We start from the raw sequence: 16,505 nt of genomic DNA, 5'->3' as shown, positions 1-16,505 counted from the left end.
CAAAAGCTAGAAGTTCATTTGCCTAGCATCTCAAAGCACTGGATTTGACCTTCAGCGCTCTGTAAATTAGGTGTGGTGGCACGTGCCTGTAATCCCAGCACTCAGAGGAAACCCAACTAGAAGTACAAGGTCATCCTTAGCTACATGGAGATTTCAAATTCAAGGGAAGCTTGGTTTAAGGGAGGCTGTCTCAAAGAAAGCAAAACAAAAGCTATGATTAATAACATGTTTATGTTAATAAAAAATAACATTATTCACAAACAGGGAAGTTAACAGAGATAGAAACTATAAAAACAAGTGAAATACAATGCCAGAAACAAACAGACAAAAAAAAAAAAAAAAAAAAAAAAAAAAAAAAAAAAAAAAGGATCACAACATAATGAAAAGCCATGTAAGGTTCTAAGAATCCTTACAGTCTTTCTAGACTGGGCACTTTCAAGGACAGTTAGTCACCAAGACAGCAGAAGAGAAATTACAAACTAAAACACAAAGAGCAAAGGAGAGTAGGAAAACAAAACCAAACAAACTGAACAGACCAGCCATGATGAATGGGATATTATCAAATGATCTGACACATGTCACGGAAGTTCCCAAAAGTAAAGACAGAGAGAACAGAGCAAAGCAAATCCATTTAGAGTTAGTGAGCAGTCACTTTCCAAAATTAACAAAAGAGGATCCAGGAACAAGAACTGAATAGTGCCAAGGTCCACTGAAAGTAGCCCCTGTGAGTTCCTTTAAAAAGGTCTTATTCCAAGGCGTGTATGGGAAGAGTAGATAGGAGTAGATCATCATGTACCAGAAACAAGGAAAAATACTTGAGGAATGAAAAGAAAGGCCAAACGACAAAGACAAAGGGCTGGGACGAAACTCAGGAAAATGCTGGCTTGCAAGCATGAGGACCCAAGTTTAGTCTCCAAGATCTTCATGTAAAACAAAATTAGGGGGGAAAGGCTGACCACAGCAGACTGCTGAAGCTTGTTGCCTGCTTGGAGAGCACCAGGCTAGTGAAGAGACCCTGTTTCAAACAAAGTGGATAACTATTTAGGGAAAAGGACAGCTGATTTTATTTTCTGACTGTATACACAGGCACAAATGTACACAGACACACACAACACACACACAAATTTTAAAGTGGGCTGGAGGGGTATCTCATCAGGTAAAGTGCAAGGAGGGCCTGAGTACGGATGCCCAGCACGCATGTAGAAAGCTGGCACAGTGGACCGTGCCTGTAATCCCAATGGTGTGTGCCTGGATTCCAGCACCGAGAGGTGGTGAGGGGAGGGCCCTGAGGCTTGCTGGCCAGATAGACAGCTATTCGAGCCAAATCAGTGAGCTCTAGATTCAGCTGGAGTATGCCTAAAAAAATAAGATGGAATGTGACTGAGGGAGACAACTGAGGTTGACTTCTAGCCTCCACATGCATACACACATATATGAACACAAACAGAGACCCTCTCCCTGCCCCACATACATGGGGGGGGCAAGGAGAAAGAGAGAAAGAAACAATTTTAAAAAATAAGCCATAGAAACCACATTTGGGGCATCTTTTGGCCAAACCGAGGATAAAATAAGCATTAAAATATTGAAAATAGTAGATTATAACTCATTAAATAAGAACAGGAAACAATGGGTTGGGCATGGAAAAACTGCTGAAGGAATGTCATTAACTCAAGGATAACTTCCCACCTTAATGAGAGTAAGAACTTGCATTCAAAAATTGTCAAGTGTGGTGTTGTGTATACTTATAATCGTGCTCCCAGGAGGCAGGACTGTATACTTATAATCGTGCTCCCAGGAGGCAGCACGGAGTTTAGTTTAAGGATAGACTGGGACACACAGACAATTCCAAGCTACTTTGGGTTACATACATAGTGAGACCATCTAGAAAAATTAAAAACAAGGTACCACCAAGATGGCTTAAAAGGTAAATTCCTTGGCTGCTAAGCCTGAAGAAGGTTTTGGCTACCCTGAAACTGGAGTTACAGGCCATTGTGAGCCTCCAACACGTGCTGAGAAACAAACTCTGGTCCTCTGCAAGAGTAGCAAGCACTCTTAACTGCTGAGCCATGTCTCTCCAGTTCCTTGACTTAAATTTATTATAATTTAGTAGCAACAGCAATGAAATTAGGTTAGAAGACCCAACTAAGAAATGATTAACTACATACTAGAGGGCACATAGGAGACTACCCCCTTTTTCCTCCTTGTTTCTTTTGGGAGGGGCTGGGTCTTATGTAACCCAATAGCCCCGGCTGGCCACAAGCTAGTTCACTAGGTAGTGGAGGATGACCCTGAACTTGTAATATTCTTGCCAGCCTTTCTAGAGCTGGGACCACAGGAAAGCACCACCATGTTGGGTTTAATGGTGGTGGGGATCAAACTCATGGCTTTGTGGTGCTAGGCAAGCAGTCCACTAACTAAGCTACATCTCTAGCCCTCAGTCTTTATATTTCTGTATTATATAGAGGTAATATTAGATTATTATATAATTAACACAAGCATAGTTTGTTTACAGACATTAAAAAAATTAGGGTAGAAATAATAAAATGATATTAAATTGGTTAATTAATAATAATTCATTCATTCAGGAAAATAGTCTGAGATAAAAACAAACTAGATATAACTTAGCAACATGAGCCAGTATGTAGAGGACTTCCTATTTTAAGCTATCACACTGAATTCTCATGTGAGAAGCCTAGGGAAGGTTTTAAGCATGCTTTGCCTCAATTCATTAATCTGTAGCTCCAAAAAGAAATTAATTTTTAATTTATTGTGTTAATTTTAGGAATTCAGGGTATCCTTTTCCTCAGAGCCATTTAACTCAGCAATCTCAGAGGGAATTCAGATGCTATCTGTTTCCATGGAATCTCTGTCTGCCCTTCATTAACAATGTGACCATGTAAGTGAGTGCTGAGGGACAGACAGTCTCTTCCAAGTTGACTGATGTGCCGGGGATAAAGTTCAGTGATAGGAATGCCTGTCCAGTCTGTGTAAGACCCTGGGTTCAATCTCCTGCACTGAAAAACAAACAATTTAACTAACTAACTAACTAACTAACTAACTGGGTCTGGTACACATTTCTGAAATCCCAGCACTCAGGAAAGAGGCAGGAAGATCAGGTGTTTGACCAATACCAACTTCATCTGCTACGTAGCAATGTCAGCTTGAGACCTTTGTTAGCATGAGACCTTGTCTGGAAAACAAAACAAAACAAAACAAAACAAAGGCTGGTTCACTGGGTAAAGTGCTTGTTGTGCAAGCAAGGAGGCCTGAATTCTGATCACCAACACCCATGTACAAGCTGGGTGCCATGGAGTGCCTCTGTGAGCCTGCTGATAGGGAGCAGGACAAGTGTATCTCTGAGGCTTTCTGGCCGGTCACTCCAGCCAATCAGTAAGCTGCAGGTTCAGTGAGATCTCTCTCTCTCTCTCTCTGTTTTTTTGTTTGTTTTGTTTTGTTTTGTTTTGTTTTGAGACAGGGTTTCTCTGTGTAGCCTTGGCTGTCCTGGAACTCACTCTGTACACCAGGCTGGCCTCAAACTCAGAAATCCACCTGCCTTTGCCTCTCAAGTGCTGGGATTAAAGTGTGTGCCACCACTGCCTGTCGAGAAACCCTTCTCAAAAAATAAGATGATAGTGACTGAAGATCCCCACCTCTGGCCTCTACAAACACACACACACACACACACACACACACACACACACACACAGAGAGAGAGAGAGAGAGAGAGAGAGAGAGAGAGAGAGAGAGCACAGAACAAAGACATAGAGCACATGCACACTAGCTAGTTTTTGTATGGTGGCATATACCACCCATAATTCTAGCATCTGGGAGATTGAGACAGGAGATCATGAGTTCAAGGCCAGCCTCAGCCACCCAGCAGTTTTGAGGCCCATCTGGGCTACATGAGACCCTGTCTTAGAAGAAAGAGAGAGGGAGAAAGAAGATGATTTAAGTCTTACAAGTCCCATAAAAAGTGCTAGAATGTTTTCAATACACCACTTTTCCTATGGATCTCAATGTATTTGGAACTCCAAACCTACTACATTTTGGATGACAACTCAAAAGAAGAGATGTAGAGTAGTACTATAGGGCTACTTAGTTTGCCACAGTGATTGTCGGGGGAAGAAGGGCCAGGGATCTGAAACACTGAAGATTAGGATATCCACTTACAAGAAAAAACTGCTGATCTGGAATAAACTTCATTTGTCCTAATGAAAGTTCACATGGGTGAAAATCCTAACTTAAAATTATTTGGTCTTAGAGACTATCGGTACTGACAGAGTATTTTCTATAGTTAAGTAACAGTCCTTCTAGGAGCGCAACAATTGTATCAGTGTAGAGAATGCTGACTTCTCACTGTGGTTGTCGGAGTTGGAAAGAGTTGCTTTTCTTTCATAAAATCAATGAAAATGTTGTTCTAATATTCCGGACATAAGGCCAGGCATGGCGGTGCATGTCTATAATTACAATACTCAGGAGACAGAAGGATTAAACATTCAAGCTAGCTTTAGCTAAAATAGCAAGTTAGAAACCAGTAGAGGATACATGAGATACTGCCACAAACAAACAAACAAACAAACAAAACAAACAAACAAACAAACGAGCAAGCCGGACGTGGTGGCGCACGCCTTTAACGCCAGCACTCGGGAGGCAGAGGCAGGCGGATTTCTGAGTTCGAGGCCAGCCTGGTCTACAGAATGAGTTCCAGGACAGCCAGGGCTACACAGAGAAACCCTGTCTCAAAACAAACAAACAAACAAAACCAAAAACAAACAAACAAACAAACAAACAGAAACGAGCAAAAAACAGGAGCTGGAAAGATGGCTCAACAGTTGAGAGCAGAGTTTGGCTCTCAGCACCCACAGTCTATAATGCCTTTTCTAGAGTGTTCAGCACCCACAGTCTATAATGCCATTTCTAGAGTGTTCTGTGTTCTCTTCTGGCCTCTGCAGGCACTATAGCACATGGACACCTACATACTCACAAGCAAACCACTCATTCACATAAGACAATCCCTACATTTCCATCTATATTAGTTAGTACAGATATCAGACTTTCTATTATAGTGTTGCTTAAGCATTTATATATTGAAATATATTTTTATTATAAATTACTTTTTTTATTTCTCCCTATTACAGTTTTGATCTTATATTAAAAAATTTTAAATTTCATATAACATATAGATTATGGTGTATCTAAGTTCTACTTCAGAATAATTCAGGGGCATTGAAAGTACCTTGCTTATAAATAGGAGCTAACTCCACTGAGTGGAGCAATCTCTGGTCTGAGCCAGTTATGGGGAGTCTAGTCCCTTCTTAGAACTAGTACAGCAGGGGCATGTAACCAGTCCTGCTCAGGGTGGCATGCTGGACTGTCCTGCAGGACCTCAGCAAAGGTTTCAGGCTCTTAGGGGAGCAGAAGAAGCAGTCCTTCCATAGTGTTCTTGGTGGCTATGTAGCTGTAAGCACTATGTCAGTCTGTATGGAGCAGGCAAAATGTGGAGACAGTTCTGAAACAAATCATCAAGCAGTAAGACAGAGCTCATGCACCCCAGCCGCAGCCTGCCCTCCGCACGGCCTTCTGGAAACATGATGTACTAAGTTCCTGTGTGTTGAGGTCAGGTCAGATCAGTCCCCTCTCACTCGCTGCTGAAGTCAGCTCTATCTGCTCTCATGTACACAGTCTCAGAGAGAGGACACTGGGCAGGGTGATGGAGAAGTATGAGACAGGAGAAAGCATTCATGGGCTCACCTATACACTCATGATCAAGCTTAGCCTGTGCCCTCCTGGCTGTACAACCCTGACAAATTTCTCAAGCATTCGGGCCTCAGTTTCCTTGTTTACAAAATGGAAAAATACTACCTACATAGCATTTTGTGGATTAATGAAATAATATTGTTAGCTTGGTGCTGGCAGTTGCAAGCATTCAATAACTGGTGCAATTATTAACTGTTATTAAGAAAAGGACTCACGGCTGTCTGAGCAGTGATGTGCGTACAACCCACAATTTTGGCTCCAGCCAAAGGCTTTTCTCCTTGGGCTCTCTTCCTTAAAGCCATCAAGGCAGGCATCTCTGAAAAGGTCCAATACAAACACAGAATATTAAACAGAGGGAATAAAAGATGAAAGAAAAAACATAAAAAATATTCATTCAAGTTCCCTTGGTCAGCTTCTGTTAGATGGTGTTCCTGAATGTTCTCTGAGGGGCCTTCAGAGGCAAATGCTCCCCAGTCTTATCTTCTATGTGCCAATTCTTAGCCAGGGGTTTCCTCCAGAACCACTGGACTTCACTCCCTCCCCAAAGTGTTTCCCAAGCTTAGGGATGGACATGCAAACTCACACCTATAATCCCAGAATTTGGGAGGCTGAGACAAGAGAATTATCTCGAGTGCAAGGTCAGCCTAGGTTCCAGATCGACACAGGTCTCAGACAGATTAATAAACAAAAATGTGATTTAGTATTGCACTGAAATTTGACAAGCCAGATGACCCAGGAGTGTTAACATGACAAAGTGACACAGGCAGGTAAAAAGGCATTATTTCTTTACCTTGCTCAGCAATTTCAATTTCTCTGCGTCCAAACTCCGCTTGTTTGATGTTCTTAACACAGAAGTCGCTACTTCCCTTAGAGTTCTTTTGCTGCTTATCCCTGGGGGACGTCTCATCATCAGAGCTATCTGTATATGAGGCAGCTGGAACACAAATGAAAAAAATCAATCAGGAGAAAGACTGGCTTCTTCCACAATGGAAAACCAGTGGGGCTTCACTAGTCATTAGCATCATCTGAATTAACACCTCTAGGAAGGTCCTTAATGAAACATGGAGTTGCTTATGCAAGGTACTCCCCACAGTCCAGAAAGGGCAAGCCAGAGACCTGCAAAAGGCTTTCTCTCTCTGTAGCATTCATTAGGAATCTAGGAGTAACTTTTCCTTTTGAACACAGAGAGATAATGCTTGAATGTGCAGAGAGGAAAGCTGAACCCAGGAAAGCCACAGTTAAAGTTCCTAAGCAAGCCAATTATTTACCCTCTCCACCCCCTTCCCTCCCCTGACCCCCCTCTCCCCCGCCTGTTGCTTAAATGCCTGAAGTAATTTGCTTTGTAGTACACTAACTGAACAGATAAAACCTAAAAAACAAGAAACTCACAGGAAAGTTATTAAGAACTACACAAAAGGAGTTTGTCTGACATAACAGAGCTGTGCTTCTTCGGATTGGCTCTGCTGAGACAGAACTATTCTTGCAGACCCAATTAGACCCTGACAACGAACTATTCAATGTGCTATTCTCCTTACTGGCCTCTGTAAGAAGGGGTCCTTGGTGTTTCAGATTCCCAAAGCAGCAAAATCCCAGCTTTTGGTACATTCAATGCTTTGCTGAGTAATCAACTAGCAATATATACTAGAGCAGTGGTGCTCACCCTTCCGAATGCTGCAGCCCTTTATACAGTGCCTCATGCTGTGAGAACCCCAACCATAACATTATTTTCATCGCTACTTCACAACTGTCATTTTGAAACTGTTACGAATCTGATCTTTCTGATGGTTCTCAGGTGAGCTCTTGTAAGAGCAATTTGACCTCCAAATGGGTCTGGACCGACAGGTTGAGAACCACTGCACTGGAGGGTGAAAGGGCCACACTTGATTGTGGCCAACAGACAGTTACTGACACTGAATTCACAGCCTTAGTCGAGATCTTTTTCATCTTCATATTTGCTAATCATTTGCTAGATAATCTGAAGCTATTTCTTTCTTGATCTTTGTACAAGAGGGTAGTTCTTTCTAATCCTGGAAGTTTGGGGAGAATAGAGGACATAAAACATGGCCTATAGCATACATCTCTCAGTGCAGTTAGCACTGCCATTAGTTCTAGGGGGAGAAAATTGCAAAAGCTCAGAGTTCCTGAGGGCCAAGTGCTCTGATCTACTTACATCTGGAGCATTAAAGCATTTCTGGGATTTCTTAGCAGAGGGGCTGTCTGGGTAGGGGTTGGAGGGCAGACTGTAAAAGGCAAGTCCGACCTTGCCCAGTTAATCAGGCACAGTGCTGCATACTGTGGGGTCAGCAGGGGCTTGAAGATCTCTCCTGGCTCTGGAAAATTGCCTTAGAGCCAAGTCCTAACATGAGGACACAGGAATGATTGTGTGCACAAAGGGAGGCGAAGGAGTTAGTAAATCCCCAGAGGACTTTTGTTCTTATAAAGAACTAATCTGTATAAAAACTTTTTGGTTCCTCTCCTAGGGTACGAGAGCTCAAAGTACTTTTGGCAACAGAGCTAGAAATAGTTTTCTGGACACTATTCTGATAGAGTTTAGGAATCACAGGCTTAGGGACCATGAGAGAAAAATGACAACAGCTTCCCCAATCCTGATCCAAATTTATGTGGAAATTGAATTTGAAAAAAAGAGTTTAAGCTCAGAATAATTCAAAGTTTCAAATCTTTTTTCCAGAACCATGATGGCTTTTCTGCCTTTAGCAGTAAACATTGATCAGCAAGACAAGGGATGCCCTGAGGTTACAGAGCAGGGAGATCAGGAGTTCAAGGCCAGCTTGGGCTACAGACAGAACCATGTCTCAAAATCTGGGGAAAAAAATAGTAAGGCCAGGTGTGATGGTGGACACCTTTAGTCCCTGGTCTTGGGAGGTGAGGGGTTTGCTGTAGTGACTAGAAAGGCTGAGACTGGAGCCCTTCCTCTAACCCAGAATAGTCCCCCTTCCTAAACCTTTTCAGCTCTGAAGGAGGAATCAGGAGTGGGAGGAAAGCAAACTGAAACAAAACAAAGCAATACTCCTTTAAGAGAAGCACCCCAATTTTAACTGTTTCTTGTTTAGTTCTGTTTTGTTTGTTTTTCAGACAGGAGCTCCGCATGCAGCCCTGGCTGTCCTGGAACTAGCTATGTACACCAGGCTGGTCTTAAAGTAATAGAGACTTTCCTGCCTTGGTCTCCCAAGTGCTGGGATTAAAGATGAGTATCTCAACACCTTGGCTTCAATTTCTGTGGTTGGCCTTTTGTTTCCAAATGAAAAAATAAAATGGTTACATCATTTCCTTATTTTAAAGCTGAGAAAACTAATATTTTACTTTCTTTTAAAATGGAGTCTCACTATGTAGCCCTAGCTATCTTAGAACTTGCTATGTAGATTACCTTGGCCTCAAGCTCACAAAGGTCTGCCTGCCTCTGCTTCAGGTGCTCGCAGCGCTGTGCCACCATGTGCATTGGGCTTTATCTTCTTAATAGCAGTCAGGAATGCTTTTGTTCCCCAAAGGGTTTTTTTTTTTTTTTCCAGTCTTCTTTCCAGAGCTAGCATTGGCAAGTACAAAAGGCAGCGACTACACTGCTGTAATTCATGGCTGCACAAGTGTCGGGCCCAGACCAAGAGAAGGGTTTCCGTTGAGCATGGTAGAAACTTTATTCAACTAATATGGTAAGCATCTATTTAGTTTTGAACACACTTATTTCTGCCACTTTTACTTTTTTTTAATAATTCATGCTATGCTGTCCAGATTGACCTGGAACTCTCTAAGTGGCACAGACTGGCCTTGAATTTGCCTGCTACAGCATTCTGAAGCTTCTAAAAATATCTGTAATTATCAGTATACTCTGCAGCTCAGTCACTAACAGCGAGCAGTGGTGCAGTGTTATTGGTACAGTGCTGAGCTTTTCAAAAAGGAAGAAATCCACTACCTACTAGAGGATCTAGCTTCATTCCCAGGTTACTTAATGTCCAATTTTCAATTACCCTAATATAAAACAGGGAGCATAATAGATCCCTTCCTCCACAGGCTCACCCTTTCTCTAAACTACCACTAATAAAAAATTGTACAAGGAAATGAGATAATATCTAAAATGTTTCTGTCTTTAGGCAGAAAAGATTACCTACAAAGTACAATACCGTTTTACTATGGGATGTTCTCCTTTAATTTTCAAGAACCAAGGCATAACTTGATGAATTACTAATCCACAGCTCATCTCACTGCATACATGCAACACAGGCACACATGCAATACATGCATACATGCACAGGATCATGCATGCGTGTAACACTGCACCTGATTTCCTGTTATCTCCCTGCACTTGTGAGACTGTGGGAGCTTGTTAGGAAGCAAACAGTCCGAATTCTGATTGAATTAGTCCTATTAAATTAATTAAAGTCAGACAGCTCCCCTTGGGCCCAATCTATTTATTTGTTAGTGGAAATAACAGTAGGGAGCCATGTTTGACTGTGAATGGATTGTACTAATGAATGACTCCAGAAGTATGAGAGAAGTTATGATAGCTGCCCAATGCAAACACAAAATTTGAAAAAAAAAAAATCTAAAAGTATCTCAAAATTTCTAAATGCTAGTTAAAAATAAAGTACTCCATTCTTTCTCATCTGTAACCAATTCACTCATTGTAAAGAATAACATTTTCATAAATGTTAATGCTGATTCTGGTCTAAAAATGAAGAAGAAGTCATTTTGTTTATTTGCTTTTATGAGTTTTGTTGCTTAAGAGAAGAGTTTTATATTTAAAAGTGTTGCCAGGAGGCAGCGACGGGCAGAGCCTTGTATACACAACAAGTCCTAAGTAAGACAGCAAGGCATGTAGAGATACTGCCTCAAAAAAGTTAACAATAAATAAATGAAAAGTACTGAGTTCATGGAAATAATGCTTCCTAGAGATTAGGTCAGAAAATATTGTGAATACTACATGTATAGACACTATTTTTGAAAACATAATCCAGAATGTATCCAGATGAGCATACCCAGGTTAGTAGATTATCCTAAAAAGATAGGGACTAAAAATGATGAGTTTTATTTCTAAGTAAAATATTTAAGTCCTAGAGATTATGTAAGGGCTTAAGCTGATGGGGAAATAAATAACTAGATAAGCCAGGTGACCCTGTCATTTAAATGTTCCCTATGAGGCCAGATGGACATTTGCCACACACATGACAATTCCAGCATCCACCACATATCTCTACTTTTTGCTCCAAAACCAAGTGTTGTGATTTCCAGTTCCTGATTTTACTGTCCATCAGTGGATACAGTAGGCTGACGACTTTGTTTCCCCAGCATAAGCCTGCTGTGCAGACACTAGTTCTGAAGGAGATCCTCTCCTTGTACAATAGTCTCATTGTAGATTGATGGTTAGGGTAAATGTAGGTCAGGTTGCAAAAGTCATCTCTTTCTCCAGTTTTCCTCAACCTTACAGCAAATATTAGCACCTACTATGACCCAAATACTGTTTGATGTGTTAAGACACACACCTGTGATACAGACACACCTGAGGTAGAGACAAGCAAGGCTCTCATGATCATGGAATACACACTCGTATTTGTATCTGCATGTATAGGGGCATAAAACAAACACGTGTGATAATTTAAAAAAAAAAAGATGGTGTCTTAGGATCACTATTACTGAGATGAAACACCATGACTAAAAGCAAACTGGCAAGGAAAGAGTTTATTTGGCTTACATTTCTAAATCACTATTTTATCACCAAAGGAAGTCAATCACAGCAGGAACCTGGAGCCAGGGGGATACAGAAGCCACAAAAGGGTGCTGCTATGGCTTTGCTCAGCTTTCTTTCTAGATACTCAGGACCACCAGCTCAGGGATGGCCCCAACCACAATGGGCTGGGTCTTCTCACATCAATCATTAATTTAAAAAAAATGTCCTACAGACTTGCCTACAGTCTGATCTATGGAGACATTTTCTCAACTGTAGTTCCCTCCTCTGATGATTCAAGCCTGTGTCAAGCTGACATAAATTTAGCTAGCACAGATGGCAATTTCATATAGTTCAATGTACAAGGTCCAAACTTATCAGGATGAGACCAGTTAATATTATTAATCAATAAGCTATATACAAGCACTGCAGGCTTACGTGGAAACCAAGAGATCACACTCATTCTTCTAGGTATACAGTATTTGTAAATTATCCTGCCTACTTGAGGTGCTTGGGTAGGAAGTTAGGCATTGGTTTCAAGAGCACAGATGTATATGGCTCTGGCTGTGCAGATTAAAGATTGGGCTTGAGTTAAAATTTAAAATCATTATTATTTAGTACTGATCTTAAGATGACATGACAAACACATATCTTAAAATGTTCTAGACTATTTGACAATTCATTTTCACATTATGGCTTCCAGAGTTAAATCAACCAGTTCATGAATTTCCAACAGTTACTTCAGTAGAATAAAATGAGACTCAATCTCATTAAAGATAGGGATCTTTAGACAAAAATCATAGAGGTTAATACTACACAGTGTTCCTCATTTCCAATCATTATGGATGGAAAATAAGCCCAGAAATGAAAATAATGTGAAATAACAACTTACCCAGCTGAAAAGCTATGCTTCCCAACCAACTGTACCTAATAAGAATTCCTTCCTTAGTTGTGTGAAAAACGAATACAATTTTAGTCATGATAAAAGTTTTCTAGCAGGTTGTGGTGGTGCACATCTTTAATCCCAGCACTTGGAAGGCAGAGATAGGCAAATCTCTAGATGTTCAAGGCCAGCCTGGTCTACAGAGTGAGTCCAGGACAGCCAGGGTTACACAGAGAAACCCTGTCTGGAAGAACAAGAAAAAATAAAAAACAAACAAAAGTTTTCTCCTGAGTATTATTATTACTAGTTCAATGTTAAGAAAATGTTAAGGGCTCCCTACCACCTTTTAACGGAAGAACAAAGTAAAATACCCTCACTTTAGACTCCTACTGGGCACTGCTGTGTCCCTTTGGGGGCCTACAATGCAACAACTCATGTGACATTAAGTGATAACTCAGCACTGTAAAGGAAGGAAGGAGTAATAAGCAATGCAATGTCACTGCTTTGCGGAGAAGGCAAAGCATCCACTTATTTCAAATAGCTACAGCATCTTATTTCTTGGGGTAATTAAGAGATTTAGAACTTCAAAATCATCTTTAACTACATAGGAACCTGTACTACATAGGGGAGCTGAGACCCTGTTCCCACCTTTCACTGCAAAAGAAATTGAATGTATAGCTGAAGTATGGACTTTGTAAGTACCATCTAGAGGGACAAGACCCTTAAAGAATGGGGGAAAAAATGAATGTCTTTGTACATGTCATTGAGTGGAGGCTACTGATGAACTACATGCTCCTGAGTAAATTGAAGAGCTCAATTTCCTTCCTCATCCTGTTTATTCTGCCTCTGTCAGACACTGTGGCCTCAATAAAACTCTACTCTGAGATCCCAAGAAATCCAGATATTTTATCCAGAATTTTGGTTTAAATTTTAATTCAAAGTATCTTTTTTCAAGGCTATTTATCAAGAATGATGGTCTTGGGTAGATGGAAGGTCTGTTGCAGATACCAATGAACTCTGACAGGTGGGTCTATGGAAGCTTAGCACTCACCTGAGCTATAGCTGTCAGTAGATGACTGAGAGATGGAACGAGACAAAGAGCGACGTCCAATTTTGGTGGGACGTTTGTTGAATTCCTGCTTCTGGTCAGCAAACTGAATCTGCTAAGAAAAAGAACCTTCATTATAGAAAGAAAAAGAACTCTAGTTATATATCTTAGTTACTGCTCTGTTGCTATGAAGAGACACCATGGCCAAGGCAACTCTTATAAAAGAAAGTGTTTAATTAGGGGCTTGCTTTCAGTTACAGAGGTTTAGTTCATTATCATACTGAGGGCTACATCTGGATTCACAGGCCTAAAAAAAGAGACAACTGGGCATGGCATGGATTTTTGAAACCTCAAAGTCCACCCACAGTAACACACTGACTCCAGCAAGGCCACACCTCCTAGTCCTTCTCAAACAGTGCCACTCCCTGTAGACTAAGCTTTTCAGGGCTATTCTCATTCAAACCAATACCTTCTATAAAGAAAACACACCTGTATTTTGAGAAAGCAAGCCATTTACAGCACGCATTATTACAGACTGTCACCTTCCCATGCAGTTTATTTGCTGGAACAAACCCATGTTTGAACAGGACGACTCTTTGGGGTCAAGGATGTGGCTCAGGAGGCAGCATGCTTTCCTTGCGTGCACTAAACCCTTGGTATAGTCCCTAGCACTGCATAGACTGGAGTGGTGGTGCACTCTGTAATCCCAGTACTCTGGAGGTAGAGGCAGGAGACTCTGAACTTCATGACTTCAAAGTCATGTTCAACTACTGAGAGAGTTTAAGCTGAGACCCTGTCCTCTCCTTCCCCTCAGAAAGTCGGGAATACAGCTGAAGAACAGTGCTTCCTTGGCATGGGGGAGGGGACACACCCTTGGGACTGAGCATGGTGATAGATCCCTGTAATCCCACCTCTCAGGAGGTCAATGAAGAAGAACACAATGAGTTCAAAGCTCTCCTTGGATACAAAGTGAAAAACCCTTTTCTCCAAAAGCAACAAACAAACAAACATTAAAAAAAGAATTGTTTTTGGAAGGAATAATTTTTTGACCTTTATCAATGACTATATACTTTGTACATTATAACCGTGATACAGAGAGGAGTATTATGATTAAATTAAATTTTTAGAAAGGTAAGTCATATTCAGAAACACTTTCTATCATTTCACTGAAAATTCAAGCTGGAAAAAGAAGTCTCTGCAATTCTCTGTACATAGGTCTAGATGAGAAAACAGCAGGGTACGAAAGACCCTGCCCGGAGCTGTGAGTTCCTCAGTGTGCGTGCGAGTTCTGAGGAAGGTTTCCACTCAGACAGAACATTTCACTGAAACCTGGGCTATGCCAGTCATATACTTTGTGATTCTGATCAAGAGGATTTTGTGAATCTAATTTTCCCATAATAACAACAGAAATAAAACCACTTTCCATCACAGCTTTTAGAGAGAGTAAATCCTCCCACCTCCAGCAGGTAACCATTTTAATAAATGTGTTAGCCTTTTAGATACTAGTAAACAAACTAATTTTTAATGTTTAACATCATAAAACACTTTTAAAAGCCAAATGCTTGATTATTAGCCATGACTACAGATGATGCAGAAGGAGTAAACGACTGGACTGACTGCATACTCAAAACACACTCTGCAGTTATGGTTGAAGTACCTGGTAATAGTGACTTTCTTGTTAATTTTACCTGTGTCTCCTACAGCTGAAGGTTGCTGCTGGTGCTTTACTGATCAAAGCTCCTACCACTTATTTTATTAATAAGTTTCTCCTAACCAAACATTTACACAGTTGCTGAGATGATGAGTGGTATAGACAAAACGTTACAGGAAAGAACTAAAGATCTGACAACGGATTCTACCTTTAATGATAAACAGATGGCTCCTCCATTGGCATAAGTGAGAATGAAATCAGCGGCTACACTTCCTGCACTGAGAGGTAACTCTTGAGTCAGTGAGCACTGAGCCAAGGGGACTAATGCCAAAGTGAAAGCTTAGCACTCAGGCCTCAGGGAATTCAGAGCATTTCCACAGCCATAACAGCAACAACAACAACATACAACAACAACATACAACAACAACAACAACAACGAGCCTGCACAGCGCTGCAGTTCACAAACTGCTTTTAGTAACAGGACTATTCATTGGATTAGGAGCTCACTGCAATCTGATTATTTTGCTAAGGTACCAATTTACTCCAAAAAGGATAAAGTGCCTTTCCTATGTACTCCAACAGGAGGCCCATGAATCTTTCTGTACTTCCAGCACAGCATTTGACATAATGTCTTCCTTCCTGTACTCTCTATGAATTATAGGCTCCATATGGTCTGATTTGTAATTAACCCTTAAATTCTCCGGCATAGATGGGTACCTGCTGTATCCTATGCACCCAATCATGTGCTGAATCAAGTACCCTGGAAGAGTTTACTCTATCTTCATTGCCTGTATTTGAGGGAATATTAATAAGCATAGTAAGCATTAAGTCTGCACAAAGTAATTTTTAAGGGTTGATAAAACAGGCAAGAGAAAGGTGGAAGGTACATGGAACTCAAGTGCAAATGCTGACATTCAGGTCACCGACGTGGTTCACAATAACCACATGCCTTCATTCTTTCTCAGAGGCCCATCAAGGAAAAGGAATGAACATCTTTCCAAAGACCACAATAAAGCCACATTTTCAGTAGAGCACCCCCTTTTTAAAAAGGCTTAAAAGATAAATCTTACCTCAGATATGCAACACCACCTCCCTGCGCCAACCATACACACTGGCTTAACAGCCACATGTGTGTGCACACAGACAGGTAGGTAGGTGTACATACTGACCACTAGAGGGGGCCAGTCACTCCTCTGAGTTGCCCCTACTTAGCCTAACACTGTCATGCAGAAGCCCAGCTGCTCTGTCATCACAAGGTAGTGTCATGAAGCTGAGCTCCTTGTCCTATAGTCTCAGCTGTTGGAATCCTGGCACCGACTTCGGCTCTTTCTAAGGAAACAGACCGTACACTGAGAATGGCTCTTAAGTTCTCACTAAATTCAAGCCCCCTTCATCTTTTTAATATATGAGTATTATATGAGAAACCACTTAATATAGTGAGTTATGCAATTTCGCAATAACAAGGGTTTACTATTCACCGATAACAAACGTG

At 41.1% G+C, this 16,505-nt stretch overlaps 1 protein-coding gene across 9 annotated transcripts in view; it reads right to left on the bottom strand.

Moving 5' to 3' along the window:
• Ahcyl2 (adenosylhomocysteinase like 2) overlaps nucleotides 1–16,505 on the bottom strand; it is a 148,771-nt gene that overhangs the window by 35,291 nt on the left and 96,975 nt on the right. For 5 of the 9 annotated variants that reach the window (XM_029478363.1, XM_021164572.1, XM_029478366.1 and 2 more), the window contains 3 exons: nucleotides 13,366–13,477; nucleotides 6,548–6,691; nucleotides 5,973–6,073 (listed from right to left, as the gene is read on the bottom strand). In XM_029478363.1, the coding sequence (XP_029334223.1) occupies nucleotides 5,973–6,073; nucleotides 6,548–6,691; nucleotides 13,366–13,477 (357 nt within the window). The remainder of the gene's footprint in view (nucleotides 1–5,972; nucleotides 6,074–6,547; nucleotides 6,692–13,365; nucleotides 13,478–16,505) is intronic. The other 4 variants (XM_021164573.1, XM_029478362.1, XM_029478365.1 and 1 more) reach the window with 1 other exon arrangement.

Source organism: Mus caroli, chromosome 6 (assembly GCF_900094665.2).
Source record: "Mus caroli chromosome 6, CAROLI_EIJ_v1.1, whole genome shotgun sequence".
NCBI lineage: Eukaryota > Metazoa > Chordata > Mammalia > Rodentia > Muridae > Mus > Mus caroli.
This window is presented reverse-complemented; position numbering and strand designations above follow the sequence as displayed.